The following is a 20933-nucleotide window of genomic DNA, read 5'->3' on the forward strand; positions in this document are numbered from 1 at the left end:
ATACTTGATATATCTGTCACAGTCTAAAGAAACAACTGTTTTGAGCCTTCAGTGACTTGTAAAGACAATGCTGTGCCAACCCCTTCTCAGTGGGGACGGGGCTGTAGGAGACTGTCAGGGATAGGCAATGCCTGTATCAAGGGAAGATTGAGAAAGGCAAGGGCAGGTTCAACTATTCAGGGGATGTGATAGTGGGGAGAAGTGTCTCCACCACCCATGTCTACCACTCACTAGCCAAGCTTGAAGGGTGGCTCTCATGCCCTTTAACCCCAGCTATATATAAAACATCCCACGTAGAGCCCGGCACAGATACACAAATGTGTATCCGCATCCGATCCACGATCCACAAAAATTATCTGCAGATCCGCGTATTTGCAGGGCTCTACGCAGGGGGCCACGCTGAGGCTCCTAGGCATCCCCCCAGCCGGAGCCTGGTTGGGGAGAGCTGCGTGGGCAGCTGTGGGGAGCCCACGCAGAGTCGCAGACCCTCCACCTGCCCTCAGCTGTGCGGGGAGCCTATGGGGCAAGCATACAGCCGGGGCTGCTCTCAGTGCTCCCCCTGCTCCGGAAGGTGGAGGGTCTGCCATGGCTTCTCAGCTGGGCTCCACATTCACAGAAATGGTCCATGGATATAAAGCAGATATCCGTGGATTTTCAGGGCTCTCATCCCAGGCACACAGCAGCCATCCTGCTAGTATTGCTCCTGCTCTCCTTGCCACATACCACTGAAGTATAGTTCCAACTATGTTTCGCAGATGCTGGGTGGAGGGGGAAATTAGACCAAATTGCCAGTTTTTGGGATCAGGAAGGACTTTTTCCCCCCTCAGTGGAAGTCTGGCAGGGTGTTCACTATATGTTATCCATCTTTCTCATAACATCCTGGAGGCCCAATTTTAGGTTAATAAGGATTAAGGCATCACTTTAAAAGAACATTTGTTTATAAGTGAAATTTGTCATCTCATTTCAAGTTGTGACTGCTGTCCTGCATGGGCAAGAGCCTGTAAGAGATCAGCTGCTGGAAGAAAACATAAGTAAGAGACCCAGGAGATGGCTGATACACTGAGCTGACCTGTAGGAAAAAGGGTCTTTTGTCTTAAGTCTTTGCAGACTAAGGTACCCTCATTCTTCCTCACAGAGGAAGATGAGAGGCTCTGGAGATGAGCTGAATCCCAGAGATTACGCTGAAGAGAGCCAACCCAGAAGAGTGGTTATTGCTTTAATATCTCAGGGAAATGTGCTCAACTTCATTTTGAGAGCATTAACTACCCAATAGGCTACATGAATCCAGAATTAAACTTCTCTGCAGTGGAAGTAGTATATAAAAATGGTAAACTAAAAATCATTTTGCTTTATCTTAACATGCTTAAAATGTATAAAGGCAGATATTTAACAGTGTAGAGAAAAAAATAAACAAAATTCCAATAACAGCTTTAAAGGTAAATGAGATATACACCAATTCTAGAAACAGGAAGCCAGACAAGCTAAAATTAAGAAGACTGATCAAAAGTTACATTTAGAATATTTCAGAGTAACAGCCATGTTAGTCTGTATTCGCAAAAAGAAAAGGAGCACTTGTGGCACCTTAGAGACTAACCAATTTATCTGAGCATAAGCTTTCGTGAGCTACGGCTCACTTCATCCGATGAAGTGAGCCGTAGCTCACGAAAGCTTATGCTCAAATAAATTGGTTAGTCTCTAAGGGTGCCAAAAGTACTCCTTTTCTTTTTATTTAGAATATTGATGTTTCTTTTTACCTTTTAGTTAAGTCCTTGCAGAAAGATAGCTATTAGCAAGATTTTACTAAAAGCAATATATAGTAGTATTTATGACAAGATAAATTAGTTACCTCTAGGAGGTGACCAGTCAGAGGTCTCCACAGAATCTCAATCCTATGCATGTTAACCAGTCCCGTTTCCAACAGTTTAGCAACAGCAAAAAGAGATGGTTCCTAAGTAAAATGGAATTAAAACACATGATTAGAAGTACTTAGTATAATTTTAGAAATGTTCCCCTTCTTTTGATTTACTGGTAAGATTTCCCCACTCATTACAGTCATTGTATTTGACAATTTATGGAAGTCACAGACCTCAAACTGCAGTTAAATGGGACTGGGAGGTTTCCACAGATGCATCAACTCTATGCTATTACCAGCCACAAGAGGACAGGAAAAGAGACAAACACTCCCTTTTGATAACAGTTTTTTCCTTTTTTCACTGAGTTTGCTTGAGTAGCAGGAGTATTAAAATCCCTCCCAAAGCTCTCTCTCTGGCATAATATTGTATTTTAATGCTATCCTTCCCAACAGAAAATCTGAACACACTTTACTAACAAAAGAATCGGATCTCTGTTCCACCATAACAGACTTAAATTAGAAATAAAAGCCAACAGTACAGATTATTTTATCTAAATATTTCGCAAAGCTCATATTACTGTTATCCTAGATTTAGGATCAAAATTGTAAGGTCCTGAAGAGATGTGATCAATCTCCCATTCATTTGATCTGTGTACAACACAGTAGCATTTTATGCTCAACTATAAAAAAAATTAACTACCACCACATAATTATAATGTGGCAGCCATTTTACTATGTTGCAGAGTGCACTCTACTATTTCCCCTTAATGTGAGATTCCTTGTTCTCATTTTTAGTTGATCTTAAATTCAAACTATTTTAACTCAATTTCCTTTCTTTGCATTTTGAAGTTCCCTCTCCCAGTTTTATAATTTTAGTACATAATGAATCAAAAAGCATTTACTCATTTTTCTATTTACTTCTCTCCTGAAGACGCTACCACCAAAGCAAGAGAACAAGCAACACACCACCCAATACCACACCCCTCAAGGGAAATCCTCGCCCCTAAAGCTCCTTAAATATCTCTGGAGGGTAGAGGGCTCAGAAAGTTGTTCCACTTCTCTCCCCAGGACTCCCACGTAGTGATGTGGTTTTTTTTTTTGGTTTAAACCAAAACTGTCAAATTTGTTTTAAAAAGTTTTAGAAGATATTGGTTGAAATGGAAGATTTTAATATATCCCAGAGCATACTGTATCATTCAAAACATTCTAGCTTTTCTGAAATCTTCAAAGCTTTTAAAAACTCATCCATCTACAACCTGATTATTCATGGAAATGCCCAACATTGCTTAATGTTAGAAAACGTGATAAAAATACTACATAAGTGTTCAGAGAAGATTTAGTAGCACTGCCAATCATTAATAACCAGAAAATTCCTTGTCTTAAAAATGTGTTAATTTTATGATCATATCATATGTAGCATTAGCTTATTTCGATATTAAAGAACAGTGATCTAGCTTAAGAACAAACATGAGTCTGACGCCTGTCTTACACATACATATCTGAAAAGTAATAACGAAGCGTTCCATACCTTGTTATTTCCATAGGCCATTTCCATGGCTTCCAGAGACAAGGAACAAAGGGCATTTATTAAATGATGTAAAGACACGTCATCAAGGAACCTGAAAAATACCAGCTATCAAAACACTGTCACAGCTGATACAAACAAATACTTAGATCATAAGAAAAGGTCTCTTACTGTGAGCTTTCAAATAGTCTTGAAAGTATGTTGGATATAACTGGTAAATCAGTCATAACTGCTGTAGTTAGAACCTAAGGGACAGAGAAATGTATTTTGTAGATTGCAAGAGAAAGTATTGCACAATCATCATATTACAGAATGAACAATTATGCTTACTGTGCTGGGTCCTTCTACAGCTCTCCCGGGTTTTAAGGCACCTCCAATGCCAGGCTTTAAACCCAAAATCCATACGAGATGCTGAAATGTAAAGGAAGAATTTCTGACTGAATTATACAGATAGATGAATATAAAATACTATATTTGTATTTTTGGAGATATCTGATCTCTACGTATTTTTCTGAGTCCCATGAGAAAAACCTTATCACTTTGTGAGAAGAAGCTAACACTTCTACTCTTTTAGCGACCAATCAGCCTGCACCTGCTCTCTCAGACAGATACAACAAACTAAGTTTAGAGGACAGTGCTAGAACACTCCTTTATGGACATTAGAGCATATAATGAGTAAAATACAATCTAAGCTTATGTTGCCATGTTCAAATCAATAATGCCCACATCTTAGAAATCATAACCCACCCCGAATTATAAGAAACAAATCAAAAAGCAATACATGCATTACCTACACCATACCTGTAGAGTAGCCAAGACAAGTTGCCATGATGTACCAAGAACGGCTCCATGGCAGTGAGCCAAGTTAAGTAATGTCCTCATACACTGGATATTTTTTGAAGTCAGCTAGACAGAACATGTTACATTGTTATACTTATGTATTATGAGAAATCAATGGTGTTGCTAGTAAAATCACTAATCTTAAAAAATATTTAATGATCTATTAAATTAAAAACCTGCACTTTTGTGATGCATCCATACCAGGGAAGTAACTCAACAGCTTTCAACAACTGGTCCCCCAATTCCCAATTGAATAAAGGTTGGGAATAGCTTGACAGTGTAAACAGAGTCAAATTATTTTCAGTTTTATTTCCAGAAATTAGACACTTTGTTTCTCCAGATGTCCGACATTTTTTTAAAAATGATGTTCAATCATATGACCCTGACTACGTTAGCCGTTTTTAAACCATAGTTGAGCAGGACAAAGGGTACCCATTACTGACATTCTTAGTCATGATAACAGGTCATTCAAGTACATAAAGAGCCACAGTGGACACCTCTTACATGATAACAGATCTTTCATGTCCACAGGTTCTCCCAACTATGAAAAAATTAGGAGGCTACTTTAAGTAAATGGGCCTCTTATTACAATACAAGATTATCCATTATCTCTTCTACAAGAAAATACACAAGAGAGTTCCAGCTAGTCACAATGAGTAGGTTCAGTTCACTGTAGTAGTAAGGAATCACATAGGAAAAAAGGGATTGAGAGAGAATCAGATACAGAAAAAGGATGCAATTCAACAGAAAAAAGTTACTTAGAAATTGTACTTTACCATTACTGTTCCCTGCGGCTGGAGAGCTAGCGGTTGCCCTACTGCTACAACTTGCTGATGAGACTCACTTGAGGGACTGATCATCTGAACATTCTGCCCCTGAATAGAATAAGCTAGAGAACAAAGAAAAATCCTCATGCAAAATGCAGTAAATATTCTACTAACTTGGCTGCAAACATGTAAGTAGTAACTTTACTCACATGAGTGGTCCCATTGAGAACTCTGCAGGACTGAGCCCAAAGGTTATATTTATAGCAGTCTCATTATGCCACTTTAATTTATAGGTAAAAATAGTCTCTTACTTACATTTATTATTGTATATGACTTTCAGCACAATACACACATTTTGAAAGGGAAACCATCAACTTAAAAGGACCTCATACAATCTCACTTCTACCTGAGAAATATGTACCTTAACTATTGTTAAAAATAAATAAAGGCTACTCACCAGTAACCAGTGTTTGAGATGAACTCTGCACATTCCCACTCTTTGGCTGTGTCAATGCCACCGCCTAGACAGTCCAAATGCACTGTTTGCACATCACAAGAGTGGAAATGTGCAAAAGCCATTCAAAGAACAATACCTAAAATTATTATTAGAACAGAAAAATTAGAAAAAGGGATTTTGCTCTATTTTTTCCACTTTGTTTACTTTGTGCATACTCGGTTGCTCTATTTCTTCTGTATAGTTCTCAGTCACCTTCTCTTGTATGTGTGGCTTTTCCACACACAAAAAGAGAAACATTTGAAAAATAAGAAAGGACTATAAAACCACTGAACTCAGAGAGGGACTCTGCAGGCACCTGGGTCTGCAGGCACTGCCCCCGCAGCTCCCATTGGCCGTGGTTCCCGGCCAATGGGAGCTGCAAAGCCAGCACTCTGGGCAGAGACAGTGTGCAGAGCTGCCTGGCCACGCCTCCCCCTAGCAGCTGAACAAGGGGGATGTTGCTAATTCTGGGGAGCCCCCAGATAAGTGCCACCCAAGAGCCCGCCTCACCCTGTCCTATGCCCCATTCCCTGCCCCCTCCCACAACCAAACTTTGCTGGTGCTCAGGGGAGGGAGGCATGGAGCCCAGAAGGGAGCCTGCTGGCCCCACCAACCCCCCTCGGCACCAGCGGGGGCCCCGGGCCGCACGCCGCTGTCTGCCCTACCCCTCAATTCCCCCAGTACCCGGCCGCCCTCTCCCAGCACCTGCAGCACCCCCAGGGCAGTCCCCGCCACCCAAGTTTTGATCAGGGGTATATAGTAAAAGTCATGGACAGGCCACGGGCCGTGAATTTTTGTTTACTGCCCATGACCTGCCCATGACTTTTACTAAAAATAAAAGGTAGCCTTACCTTTATATATACCATATAGTCATAATATGGCAAGGCAACTAATGGTCCCAATTGCAACATAGGCCAGATCATCCTCTCCCATGGAAAAACTCATGAAGGAAAGAGGAAAGGAAAACTCAGAATTTCCCCAGATCATTCCAAATTGGAGTGAGTATATTTCTGCTTTTGTCCCCCAAGAAACATCTGTGGCTTCTATACCTCATGGGATCTAACACAGGCACAGTGCCATCAACACAAGTACCCTGTACTTGCACATTGGTTCTGAAGGCTTCTTCCCCCACTAGTTGCCCAACAGGTGTGAGCTATATTTAAGACATGCTGTTAGGACTCCCCAGTCTGTAAATGTGACTAGAAAACTCTTCAAAAGGAGATAGTGCAAAGTGCAGGGATCTGCAGGAAAGCTTAAAACAGCTTTAGCCTTTAACAATTTACAAGTAGATTTGCATTGTAGGTGGAGGTACTATACAACCTGTATTTGCAACCTGTATCTCCTCCTACCCCTGGCCTATCCCCTGCTCATGCAAGGGCCCTCAACCTTGAGGCATTCCCTGGTGAGATCGAAGGATAGCAGGAGAGAGTAAAGAACAGTGCTGCCATGGCAGCTAAACCCAACTTCCAGGAAGGTAGGGGAGGGTCCCATCTACTCACAGATGTAGTAAATATGATCCAACCCATGGAGTTACAAAAAATATGAGTACTATAACACAGGTTATTTTGGATATATTTTTGTGCTGTGTAAAAAATACATGTAAGAAACAATGCTTATAATTTTCTTGAAAATATGAATGTTGAGTTAACTTTTCTGCACAGAACAAACAAGATCTTTAAACAATTTTTTTAAACGTAATTTAGAAGAAATATATTCTCAGGATACACTGGATGGAGGCACAAAAGCCATTATATCTAGAACGCATCAACAACTGAAATGTCAGTTGCACATCACTTTTTTTTTTTTAAAACCAAAAACAGTTTTCTTTTTCAAAGTTTATAGTGGATAAATAAATCAAATCCCCAATGATGCAAAGTGTTGCACGTGGGCAGGCTCCAGCACCTGCACAGTGGGGCCACAGTCACGAGTATCAACTCTTCAGTTTTACATACAACATTGCCAAACATTTTATGGCAGCAGATACTAAAAACTTACATATGTTGACAGTCATGTCATGAAAAAGAAAAGTACTCTAAGTTTATCATTGTGGCTTGAGGTTATTTTTTACATTAAGCATGGGTTAATGTAGAGTGTGAAATAAGATTAAATGAACAAATGAGTATACAATTTAACCTTAACTACACCCTTACATTTGCTGGAGAGAGTTGTAGTTGTGCTGTTCAGTACAGTGAGGGCATAATGAGGAGGCAAGGAGCCTTTGCAAATGGCAGTGATAAAGGCATCTCTTGAAGTTACAAGACCCAGTTTTCCACAAAGTGCAGCCATGGTCAATTCTGCTTTTAAAATATTTTCTGTGGCAGCTTCATCCGTGCTGAAAAAAGTACAAAGTGTTTAATAGAGACAAGTCAGATAGTCATTATATAGATATAAGCAGCTGGTTAGAAGTACGGTGGTAAAACCCAGCAAGAATTCAAATACAATACTGTGAACACTGTCAAAGAGCAAATTTAACCAATTAAAAAAACATTTTGAAACTCTAATTCTTATTATATAGCTCTTCTATTCTGAATGATTTAGCATAAGGAGTGCAGAGTGGATGTGTAATTTTTTTAAATTAGCTTTCTACCACCAGAAGAATGTTTATATGGAGTCAAGAGGGTTTTTGGAAGAAAAATATCTAATTAAAAATATTGCAAAACCAGAGCTACTAGTAAATAAATCCCTCAATGGAAGCAATCACAGCATTTATCCTTTAAGTAGTATCATCTCACTGTACTGAAAAATTCCAGCTGCTCATGTAAAAATGATTAAGTAATTAAAATGTAAATCTTCAAAAATCTAATTTAATTACGTCCCAATTTGAAGTCAAACCAAGAGGTGTGTATGAATGTAAATAATCTGAAGATCCCATTCTTTTAATATTTACAAGTCAAACATTTTTCTGTCAAATCTGGATACAAGGTGGTTCTCTCTAGACTTTTAACCAAATTTTTAGGTGTTGACCCAGGAGGAAGCTAAGAACATAAGAATGGCCGTATGTGGTCAGATCAATGATCCACCTAGCCCAGTCTCCTGTCTTCAAACAGTGGCCAATGCCAGATGCTACAAGAGAATGAACAGAAAAGAGCAACTATCGAATGATCCATCTCCCGTCGTCCACTCCCAGCTTCTGGCATTTAAAGATTTAGGACACCCAGAGCATGGGGTTGCATCCCTGACCATTTTGGCCAATAGCAATTGATGGACCTATCATCCATGAACTTATCTGTTTTTTTAACCCAGTTATAACAGGAGCAAAAGGTTTACATTTTAAGATGTATAAAATTTTTACTGAAAAAGATGTTAAAAAAACAACCCAGAAAAAAAATGAGAAGTCACATTGATACAAAGACACTGATCAGGATGAGAAGGTCTCTATAACTGAAAAGGAATATTCATCTTCAATTCGTCTAGCTCGTAATTAATTTTTTTTTTTAATATAAATTACTGTATAGATGGCATTTAACTCTAGGTAAAATCCATCTTATTTTTGCACCTAGGGAAGTGCTCTTTTGGAGTGTTTGGGGGTAAAGGGGAACATACTTGCACATATGGTGGTTGTGTCCAGGACTTAGAGTTTGGGGAGGAAGTTATTAAATAGTTTCACCTAATGACAAAATGCCAGATTCCTAGAGATCCCCCTCACTTAATGCTCCAGTAAAGGATACACACTTTAAACAGAATGACAAATTATTTTTTTTTATTGTTAGCAGCTACAGGAGTAATCCCTGACTCCTACGGAATTGTGGTCTAGTAAAACTTGGACTGTCCTTGTAATGGAAAAGCTTTCACACCAAGTATGTACACAAGAGAAGCACCAAAAAGAGGACAGGTATTAGAAATTTGGTCACCCTTTTTAGTGAGAACAGGGCACCCCAGCTATCTGACCAGAAAATTCAGCCAGTTTCTTTGAATATTAACCTGATCCTGATTAAATAATAAGTAATGTACAATACACTGTGTTAAAGTTTTATTGTAACTTGGCCTTAATGAAAATTTGTTAAAAAAAAAATTAATTTCTCTAATAAAATGATTTCTCATTCCAGATAGAACTAGGGCTTGTGTCAGATTTTTGGAGATCATCAGGAAGATTATTCCTGCAAGGCCAGACTGTCCTTCCTTAAATCACATCACCACCACAATCATTCCTTCCCCATTTCCTGTGAACAGCTTCTTCTCCCACACCAGCCAACTACACAGGTTCCAAAAAAAATCAGTTTTGGACACAATTGTGAACATAACCTATGAAGGATCAGCAAAAATTAACACAGAGTGAGTACCTGGCATCAAGAAGCAGCGACAGTGCAGCAAGAAGACCACACCAGCACGCATTCACCATTTCTTCCCAAACAGCTCTGTTAACTTAAAAGAAAAAGATTTTATAGTACTGATAGATACTGGAAGTTTATTCAATAACTGTTGCAACAAATGCACAAATGCTAGCTGTTGGATCTCTTTTAGGCTAATAATGTACAGGCTAAAATTACTTTTATATTCCCCTAAACAAAAAAGTAGTCACATTTGAGAGAAGATTGCTAAAGTGAAAATATCACCCATGCAATCATTAAAAATTATGGAAACTGCCAGTTAGTCATCAATCATTGCTCTCTGACTCCTTACCTTTTTAACAAATTCCCTTGCATTTTCAACCTATAACTAAGGCTAGGATTCTGTCATGGAGGTCATGGAATCCATGACTTTCATTGACCTCTGTGACTTTTTTGCACAGGGGCTGGAGCTCCCAGCTGCAGCAGGGGGACCCCGCACAGCTGTCGATGGACTTGAACATTATCCATGTTGATTTTTTTCCCATCCTGCCCTGACCTTTGGCATGTCACGAAGGTGCATCATGTCAGGTATTCCTGTGGAGCCATGGCAGCAGCACCATGGAGTGCTCTGGATTTGTTGATGCCCTGGCCCATCCTGATGACATGCCCATAACTTCCATAGCTGGGAAAGCAGTACTGAGTGTTGACGCCTTAGCATGGAGGCACTCTTCTCCATGCAGCATTACTGCCTCAGGTTCCTGGCATACTAGGCAGCAATACCACTGGAGCCCAGTCTTTTTGTGCCCAGGAAGTGGGCTCACCACCACTACTTGCACCATTCAGGATCAGCTCCCTGCATCATTGCTGTTTCTGCCTCTTCCCTTATGTTTCTAATTAGGTTCCCTTTCCATCCTCCCTACTCATAGCCCCATTTAACTTTTGTTTCTCCAGAACCTCCATCTTGCCCTCTGCTGTCAGAGACCTCCTTCTCCCAGCCTATATCCTGCCATCCCAATACCCCTATTGACCAGGATGTCTCCCTGACCTTCCAGAGTTTGTGCTATGCTGGGTTGAGGACTCAGGTAGGCAGCAGGTAGTACTGGAGAACAGAACTAACTAGTAGGACTTGTTCTATTGCCTTTTTCTTGCACAGATAAAATAGTGTATAGCAAAAAAGGAAAATAACTTAAAATAGAAAAAGTGGCTTATGTCTGAGATGCTGTAAGCGTGGAACAGAGTGTGCGAGCGCATGCACACAAGTCAAGAGAGTTTCTAGAGACTGGCCATTCAGCTACAGAAACTCAAATGTTCCCAAAAGAAATTTCAAAAGATTATTTTCAAAAGCGTGTTCTGTCAAAGTTATTAAAAATGTGACCAAAAATTAAATTAATTTGCCCCAAGAAAAAGTTAGTATATAAAACTTAGAAACTAAATGAAAATGAAGTATGGAAGAGAGGATTTTGCTCCTGCTTTAAAATTAAATCTACAAGCAATTTTTATTATGGAGCTGCTAGGATGCAGCTATAAAACTCCATTTAAGACTTCTAAAGTAAATTGAATGCATCTAAAAATGCAAGGCATTTAATCATGAGATTTTATTTCTCTTATGTTGTACTTAACATAGTATCTGCATTTTTGTATACCTAGCTCCTTGTCAGTTTGGTCAGATACTGACTGCAAATCTTGCTGCTCCGAAGACTGTGTTGGTGATGAAGTTCCCTCAGTCATGGTCTGATTGTCTGTTTCAGCCTGTCGCAACTCTCCTTCAATCATGGTAGTGATACCACGGACAAGATCCAGTAAACAGTGGAATGCCACAGACATGGCATAACCTTCAGGAATTGTAGGTGGCTCTACTTTATCCAGCATTTCTAGGCTGAAAAATATTTTTGTAATGTTTTTAATTTGACAACAGTACTGATGAAGTAGTTGAATGAACAGTAATGAAAATCTGAGCAAATAAATTGACAATATTCCCACTACCCACTATTAAATTATCAAGAGGTCCTGAGGTAATATCCTAAATGGGTATTAAAGAGGTACAAAAAAAGATTCTTACACCAAATACACCCAAAACTAATTAAAATATGACTAAATATAAAGGTACTAGGATACTGAGACTATTATATATCTATGTCAATGAAATCTTTGTGTTAGTGAAATTTGCTTAAATATTTGACCATTTCTGAATGAATCACTTCATTTTATTCTTATTGTATTAACTCAAAACGAATCACAGTACCACAAATGTATCACTTATAGATTTAAGGAATTTAAACAACAGAAAAGTAATAATTCAGAAAACCACCAGAAAACAAATTACAAAAAGAAAGATTATGTCACATGGCAGTCATTGCTTGTCTGTTCCTATAAAGAGTTATTGCAGAGGCCCACCATAGCTAGGCAATACGTTGGAGGGTAACCAAATATTTCTCATCCCTCACTGAGCCATTCGTGTCAGACAACGCTAGCCACTACAGTCATAGAGGAAGAGGTAGAATAGGAATCACTTACAGAGGTTGCACCTGACTGATAAGCAAGGGATCTGGATTAGACCCTAGTACCTGCAATCCATCAAAACAGATAATCAGTCTCTGGCTAAATTATAATATTGAATTTGATTGGTTCCACACCTGTATGGATGTTGTAAGTGTGAAACAGAGTGCACGAGTGCATGCACACAAGCTCCATTTAAGACTTCTAAAGTAAACTGAACGTATCTAAAAAGGCATTTAATCATAAGATTTTATTTCTCTTGTAAAAAGAAAAGGAGTACTTGTGGCACCTTAGAGACTAACCAATTTATTTGAGCATGAGCTTTCGTGAGCTACAGCTCACTTCATCATGTAGCTCACGAAAGCTCATGCTCAAATAAATTGGTTAGTCTCTAAGGTGCCACAAGTCCTCCTTTTCTTTTTGCGAATACAGACTAACACGGCTGTTACTCTGAAATATTTCTCTTGTGTTGTACTTAACATAGTATCTGCATTTTTGTATACCTAGCTCCGTGTCAGTTTGGTCAGATACTGACTGCAAATCTCGCTGCTCCGAAGACTGTGTTGGTGATGAAGTTGCCTCTTTTTGCATTTACTGTACAAAGTTCATGATTACATTCTTCACTGTTGGATATCATGTGACCAAAACATCACTTTTTTTTGACAGTTGAAGCCTCATTGCCTCTCTTCCCCTTTGCTATTCCCCTGCTGACTCAAAACCACCACAGAGCTGGACAGCACAGTGGGAAAAGAGAGCAGAGAGCAAAGGGTGGTGGCAGTAGTAAAGCCAGCACAAGGAGAGACAATGCTGAGCCAGAAACTACCCACTGCCCCAACAACCACCACCTGATATCTCAGGCAGCTCTCTATCCAACTGTCCTAATTTATCCAGCTGCACCAACCCCATTACCTAAGGCATTATTACTCTAGCCCACCATCCAGATATACCACCGCCCTGCACCATCCACTACTACTCCTTTTACCCAGATGCCCCAGCTATTCCCTTTAGCATTCTCCCTGAAGACAGGGGCCTTGCGTATGCATACTAAGAGATATCCTCCATTACTTGCTTCTGGGAAGCACAGATGGGAAAGGCTGCCTTCCATTCCCATCCCACACCTGCTTTCAACTGCTCAGCGAAGACAGATCAGTCACTTATTCTCCATCTATGAGAAAAATTATACAAGGGACTTGAGAGGCCAAAAACAGAATAGAAACTTGGTCTGATTACCCCAAAAGCAAGGAAGGAGAGAGAGTGTACTTGTATGTTGGACCAGTTTGGCATTCAAATATTCAACGAGGCCGTGGCTTGAGCACAGTTGACTGGCAAAGTAATCACAGGGCAACATCAGAGACCAGCAGGAGGATATGACCTACCCAAAGCCGTCAGATATTATGGTGGAACGCTTAGCCAGAACTGCCTGTGACAAGGTTTAAACAACTAGGCACCCTATCCAGAAAAGTATGCTGGTTAGCACTAGCAATACATGCCTACCAACTGTCCTGTAACAGCATACTGTCTCACATGACCTTCTCATAAGCAAACTAGGGAGAAACAGTCGAGACAAACCTACTATAAATGGACGCAAAACTGGTTGAAAAATTATACTCAGAGTAGTTATCAATGGTTCACAGTCAACTGGAGGGACATATCAAGTGGGGTCCCACAGGGATCGGCCTGGAGTCCGGTTCTACTCAATATCTTCATTAACGGTTTGGATAATGGCATAGAATGTACACTCAAAGTCTGTGGATGATACCAAGCTAGGAAGGGTTGGAAGATCTTTTGAAGGACAGGATTAGAATGCAAAATGATCATAAATTGGAGAAATGGTCTGAAATAAATAGGATGAAATTGAGTAAGGACAAATGCAAAGTACTACGCTGAGGAAAGAATAATCAACTGCACAAATACAAAATGGGAAATGACTGCCTATGAAAGAATACTGTAGAAAAGGATCTGGGAGTTATCGTGGACACAAATTAAATGAGGCAACAATGTATACTGTTGGGAAAACAAACTTAACATCATTATGGGATGTATTAGCATGAGTGTTGTAAGCAAAACACAAGTAGTAATTCTTCCATTCTCCTCAGCACTGATAAGACCTCAACTGCAATACTGCGTCCAGTTCTGGACACCACACTTCGGGAAAGCTATGGACAAATTCAAGAAAGTCCAGAGGAGAGCAACAAAACTTATTAAAGGTCTAGAAAAATGACCTATAAGAAACAATTGAAAAAAACTGGTTTGTTTAGTCTGGAGAAAAGGCGACTGAGTGGGGACAGGATAAGAGTCTTCAAGCACATAAAAGGTTGTCCACTAAGGACAGGAAAAGAAGCAATGGTCTTAAATTGCAGCAAGGGAGATTTAGGTTAGACATTAGGAAAACCTAACCGTAAGGGTAGTTAAGCACTGAAACAAATTACCTAGGGAAGTTAAGGAATTTCCATCATAGGTGGTTTTCAGTAACATGTTAGACAAGGACCGGTCAGGAATGGTCTAGAAGAGGGGTGGCCCAAATGTGGCTCGTGAGTGGGCTGGTGAGGTAGGGACTTCTGCCCAGCGGGGTTGGGGGGTCTTAGGGCTTCAGCAGGAGTGGCCCACCTCGCAAACTTCTGAAGATTGTCATATGTGGCTTGGAGGGCCAGTAAGTTTGTCCACCGCTGGACTACACAATACGTAGTCCTGCCTCCGTGCAGAGGACTGGACTAGATGACCTATCAAGGTCCCTTCCAGTTCTACATTTCTACAGGCTGGTTTAATAAAGTTATGCCCTTCTCTTCTATTATAAATGTTTGCTTCGTCATAAGCAGCTGATCAGATGGCAAAACACCAGCCTGTAGAAGACTATAACTTGGTGGGAAAAAAGGTATTTAAATCACAACTTATTCAAGCAGAAAAACAATGTCACCTTACAAGTCTTTTTTTTTTAAAATAAATTTTCTGAACACTTAGCCGTTTATAAGAAAGTTTACAAGTCAATTAGTACAAATCTATAAAAAGTACAGCAAACAGAATGAGAATAATATCTGCACTAGTATTGTTAATTATCCAGGGACATTTTAAATGAAAGAGCAAATTTTTTTTTAAAAGTAACATATTCTATGCCTAATGTAAAGCTTCAAGTTAACTTTTCTGTGGTTTTACACAGAAGAGCGTAGATTGCAGATTAAAACATTAATGGTTGAACTTCAATACTCAAGAACAAGAACACTCAGATTTATCACATTACATCTTGGTACTACAGCAGATGTATCTTAATATAATAGGGTTGATAAAATGTAATTTTTAAAATTAAAAATAAATTTTTAAAAAATTTAAATCATGATTTTTATTTCTCTCTCCACTTTAGAGATAAATTCCTAGCATTGATATTTTGTATTCATTTAATTAATTTCCTAATTGTCAGTAGATTTTCAGATTTTACAAAGAGGTGTGTTTTTTGTTTAAGAAATGTCATAGTTAAAATGGTGAAATGCTCTGACCAGGTTACATTCGTCCATCAGGGGTTTCAGTATGAAGTCAATGAAACTCGTGCACCTAAATCACAGGCTCCTGTTTTTGGAAACTTTGACCTGTGCTGTATAAAAAAAGGTCACAATGACTTTGTTAATGTATTAAAAAAGTCTAAATGACTTTTCATGTTAACACTAAAGCAATTGTGTTTTGAAGTGACAAAGATTTTATGCAACTAAGAAAAGTGTAATAAAAATACAGTTTTAGCCCCTTATGCTGAAAATATTTATGTGCACATCAGTTTAACACGATAAATAGTACCACTGAAGTCAAAGTCATGATTCATGTGAGTGAAGTTATACCTGTTGAAGTGTTTGTAGAACTTGGGCCTTAATTTTCAATATTTTGTGTTTTGCCCTATAGTAGTTTTCAAGTAAGATCCCCTACCCGCAGTGACATTTAGAACACAGCATTTATAATTTAGTTCATCATAAATCTTAATCTAAAATTGGAATAGCACAAACTTTCAAATTAGTTAAACAAAACCTCAACCTAATTTAAATCAATGATTTTTTAAAAATCCAGTGATTTAAATAATTTAATCACCTTGATTTAAATCACTCTGCCTGCCTTGTTATATACACCACAAGCGGTGTACGTGGAACTTTATAGGAAAGAAAACAAAGTCCCCGCTTCAAAGAGATTATAATTTTAAGTTTGAATGATAATCACACAGAGAATTAGACACACAGTAGAGGAGAGAGATAATGGAGAAAAAAAGAAAAAAGGATGAACTGCTCGAGAGGAAATATTACTTGCAAAAATTCAGACTGATGTAACGTTTTGGTGATGGGTTTAATTTCTGGGGTAAAACTGTTGTTTTTGTTTTAATGAATAAAATATAAAATTAGGTGTGAGATGGACCATAATGCTCTGGAGTGCGGTTTAAGGATGAAGATGAGCAGAGAAAGGTAAGTTTTGAAGGATTTGAAAGAGGAGAGAAAAAGGTACCTGGAAAAAATGAAGGATGAGACTGATGTTAAAGTAGAGCCCAGTGTAAAAGGAGGTATAATCTCATGTGGGAGGAGACAAAATGAGTGGGATCAGGCTAGGAGACTGGGCAGCAGGTCAGATTAAGGCACAGGCATATACCTATGACCCCATCTCCTAGACTCACATGATGAAAACAAAATCTCAATTTTTTTTTATAATTCTATTTTGAGCCCTCATCTATCTAGACACTTATGTAACTCATTATAGTAGTATCGGAGTGCCTCACAGTCATTAATTTTATCCTCACAACACACCTGTGAGGTAAGGAAGACACATCCTCCTTCTTCAGATAAATAACTGAAGCACAGGGTAGGTTAAGTGACTTGCCCAAGATCACAGTGGAGGTCTGTGGCTGAGCCAGGACTTGGACTCAAGTCTCCTGAGTCACAGTTCTATCCACTAAAGGGGGGGTGCGGCGGCAGCGCACTTTTTGGCCTGAGGGCCGCATCGGGTTCCCGAAATTGTACGGAGGGGCGGTTAGGGGAGGCTATGCCTCCCCAAACAGCCAGGTGTGGCATGGCCCTGCCCCCTACCTGATCCACCCTGTTTCTTGCTCCCTGATGCCCCCCCGGGACCCCTGCCGCATGCAACAACCCCTTCTCCCTGTCCCCTGACCACCCCCAGAACCCCCACCACTGACTGCCCCATGCCTCCCCATCCAATCCCTCCTCTCCTTCCTGACTGCCTTCCAGGGACCCCTGCCCCCATTCAACCCCCCTGCTCCCCACCCTCTGACTTCCCCGACCCCCTATCCATACCCCCAGCTCCTGATCACCCCCCAAATTCCCCTGCCCTCTATCAACCCCCCCCCCCCGCTCCCTGCCCCCTTACCGTGCTGCCTGGAGCACAAGTGGCTGGCGGCGCAGCTGCATCGGGACAGGCAGCCACGCTGTCCAGCTGGAGCCAGCCACATACCGCGCAGCACAGAGCACTGGGTCAGGCAACGGCTCTGCAGCTGTGCTGCACCAGGAGCTTGCATTCCTGCCACCCAGAGCACTGCACCGGCAGCGGAGCAAGCCAAGGCTGCGGAGGAGGGGCCAGGGGTGAGCCTCCCAGGCCAGGAGCTCAAGGGCTGGGCAGAAGGGTCCCGTGGGCCGAATGTGGCCCGCGGCCGTAGTTTGCCCACCTCTGCACTAAACATACTTCCTATTTCATGACTGCAAATAAATAATACTCTGAAAATGCAAATTAAATGTAATCGATGTTTGCCTGAACCTGCCGAGAGCCCTATTATCTTAAATGGGATGTCAACTCAAACCAACTCTCTGGAGGACCCTTGACTCCATCCCGGCAGGGATATCTGCCATGTGGCTGGGGCCCTGGCCCTCCCTGCAACCACCCCATCATGGCTCTGCTGGGGTGTTTACAGAAGTACACACAGACAAGGGTGGATGGTAGCTAAGTCCTTCCACCCCCTAGACAGACTTCATACACTTGAAGGCAAGGAATATGTGGGGAGAGCCACTAAAGACTTCCATTAACCCAAACGATGGCTTATGTAGGTGAGCCCTATCACTGCCACCCCAAAGTGGAGCACAGCCATAGTGTGGGAGCATAGTCACAGCAAACAGACAAGGACAAGGGCCCACATTCCCATACGAGAAAAGAAAAGGAGTACTTGTGGCACCTTAGAGACTAACCAATTTATTTGAGCATAAGCTTTCGTGAGCTACAGCTCACTTCATCGGATGCATACTGTGGAAACTGCAGAAGACATTATATACACAGAGACCATGAAACAATACCTCCTCCCACCCCACTCTCCTGCTGGTAATAGCTTATCTAAAGTGATCACTCTCCTTACAATGTGTATGATAATCAAGGTGGGCCATTTCCAGCAAATATCCAGGTTTTCTCACCCCCCCCCTTTTTTTTCCAAAAACCACACACACAAACTCACTCTCCTGCTGGTAATAGCTTATCTAAAGTGATCACTCTCCTTACAATGTGTATGATAATCAAGGTGGGCCATTTCCAGCAAATATCCAGGTTTTCTCACCCCCCCCCCTTTTTTTTCCAAAAACCACACACACAAACTCACTCTCCTGCTGGTAATAGCTTATCCAAAGTGATCACTCTCCTTACAATGTGCATGATAATCAAGGTGGGCCATTTCCAGCACAAATCCAGGTTTTCTCACCCCCCCACCCCCATACACACATAAACTCGCTCTCCTGTTGGTAATAGCTCATCCAAACTGACCACGGTCCTTACAATGTGTATGATAATCAAGGTGGGCCATTTCCAGCATAAATCCAAGTTTAACCAGAACGTCTAGGGGGGGGTAGGAAAAAACAAGGGGAAATAGGCTACCTTGCATAATGACTTAGCCACTCCCAGTCTCTATTTAAGCCTAAATTAATAGTATCCAATTTGCAAATGAATTCCAATTCAGCAGTTTCTTCCTGGAGTCTGGATTTGAAGTTTTTTTGTTGTACGATAGTGACCTTCATGTCTGTGATTGCGTGACCAGAGAGATTGAAGTGTTCTCCGACTGGTTTATGAATGTTATAATTCTTGACATCTGATTTGTGTCCATTTATTCTTTTACGTAGAGACTGTCCAGTATGACCAATGTACATGGCAGAGGGGCATTGCTGGCACATGATGGCATATATCACATTGGTGGATGTGCAGGTGAACGAGCCTCTGATAGTGTGGCTGATGTTAATAGGCCCTGTGATGGTGTCCCCTGAATAGATATGTGGGCACAGTTGGCAACGGGCTTTGTTGCAAGGATAGGTTTCTGGGTTAGTGGTTCTGTTGTGTGGTATGTGGTTGTTGGTGATTATTTGCTTCAGGTTGGGGGGCTGTCTGTAGGCAAGGACTGGCCTGTCTCCCAAGATTTGTGAGAGCGTTGGGTCATCCTTCAGGATAGGTTGTAGATCCTTAATAATGCGTTGGAGGGGTTTTAGTTGGGGGCTGAAGGAGACGGCTAGTGGCGTTCTGTTATTTTCTTTGTTAGGCCTGTCCTGTAATAGGTGATTTCTGGGAACTCTTCTGGCTCTATCAATCTGTTTCTTCACTTCCGCAGGTGGGTATTGTAGTTGTAAGAATGCTTGATAGAGATCTTGTAGGTGTTTGTCTTTGTCTGAGGGGTTGGAGCAAATGCGGTTGTATCGCAGAGCTTGGCTGTGGACGATGGATCGTGTGGTGTGGTCAGGGTGAAAGCTGGAGGCATGTAGGTAGGAATAGCGGTCAGTAGGTTTCCGGTATAGGGTGGTGTTTATGTAACCATTGTTTATTAGCACTGTAGTGTCCAGGAAGTGGATCTCTTGTGTGGACTGGACCAGGCTGAGGTTGATGGTGGGATGGAAATTGTTGAAATCATGGTGGAATTCCTCAAGGGCTTCTTTTCCATGGGTCCAGATGATGAAGATGTCATCAATATAGTGCAAGTAGAGTAGGGGCGTTAGGGGACGAGAGCTGAGGAAGCGCTGACTGGGAGTGGCTAAGTCATTATGCAAGGTAGCCTATTTCCCCTTGTTTTTTCCTACCCCCGCCAGACGTTCTGGTTAAACTTGGATTTATGCTGGAAATGGCCCACCTTGATTATCATATACATTGTAAGGAGAGTGGTCAGTTTGGGTGAGCTATTACCAGCAAGAGAGTGAGTTTGCGTGTGTGTGTTTTGGGGTGGGGTGGTGAGAAAACCTGGATTTGTGCTGGAAATGGCCCATCTTGATTATCATGCACATTGTAGGGAGAGTGTCACTTTGGATAAGCTATTACCAGCAGGAGAGTGAGTTTGCGTGTGTGTGTTTTGGGGTGGGGGGGTGAGAAAACCTGGATTTGTGCGTAGGGAGAGTGTCACTTTGGATAAGCTATTACCATCAGGAGAGAGAGTTTGCGTGTGTGTGTTTTGGGGTGGGGGGGTGAGAAAACCTGGATATTTGCTGGAAATGGCCCACCTTGATTATCATACACATTGTAAGGAGAGTGATCACTTTAGATATCACTATTACCAGCAGGAGAGTGGGGTAGGAGGAGGTATTGTTTCATGGTCTCTGTGTATATAATGTCTTCTGCAGTTTCCACAGTATGCATCTGATGAAGTGAGCTGTAGCTCACGAAAGCTTATGCTCAAATAAATTGGTTAGTCTCTAAGGTGCCACAAGTACTCCTTTTCTTTTTGTGAATGCAGACTGTTACTCATATGGGAATCAGAGTGTGTCTG

At 41.1% G+C, this 20933-nt stretch overlaps 1 protein-coding gene across 11 annotated transcripts in view; it reads right to left on the reverse strand.

Annotated features, from left to right (window-relative positions):
- The window catches only part of MON2 (MON2 regulator of endosome-to-Golgi trafficking), a 157517-nt gene that overhangs the window by 69466 nt on the left and 67118 nt on the right, over window positions 1-20933 (reverse strand). For 10 of the 11 annotated variants that reach the window (XM_073327927.2, XM_073327920.2, XM_073327921.2 and 7 more), the window contains 9 exons: window positions 11392-11624; window positions 9761-9842; window positions 7631-7812; window positions 4994-5106; window positions 4179-4283; window positions 3708-3788; window positions 3549-3622; window positions 3381-3471; window positions 1847-1948 (listed from right to left, as the gene is read on the reverse strand). In XM_073327927.2, coding sequence (XP_073184028.1) covers window positions 1847-1948; window positions 3381-3471; window positions 3549-3622; window positions 3708-3788; window positions 4179-4283; window positions 4994-5106; window positions 7631-7812; window positions 9761-9842; window positions 11392-11624 — 1063 coding nt within the window. The remainder of the gene's footprint in view (window positions 1-1846; window positions 1949-3380; window positions 3472-3548; window positions 3623-3707; window positions 3789-4178; window positions 4284-4993; window positions 5107-7630; window positions 7813-9760; window positions 9843-11391; window positions 11625-20933) is intronic. The other variant, XM_073327918.2, reaches the window with a different exon arrangement.

The sequence above is a fragment of the Lepidochelys kempii genome, chromosome 1 (genome assembly GCF_965140285.1).
Source record: "Lepidochelys kempii isolate rLepKem1 chromosome 1, rLepKem1.hap1, whole genome shotgun sequence".
NCBI classification, from domain to species: Eukaryota; Metazoa; Chordata; order Testudines; family Cheloniidae; genus Lepidochelys; species Lepidochelys kempii.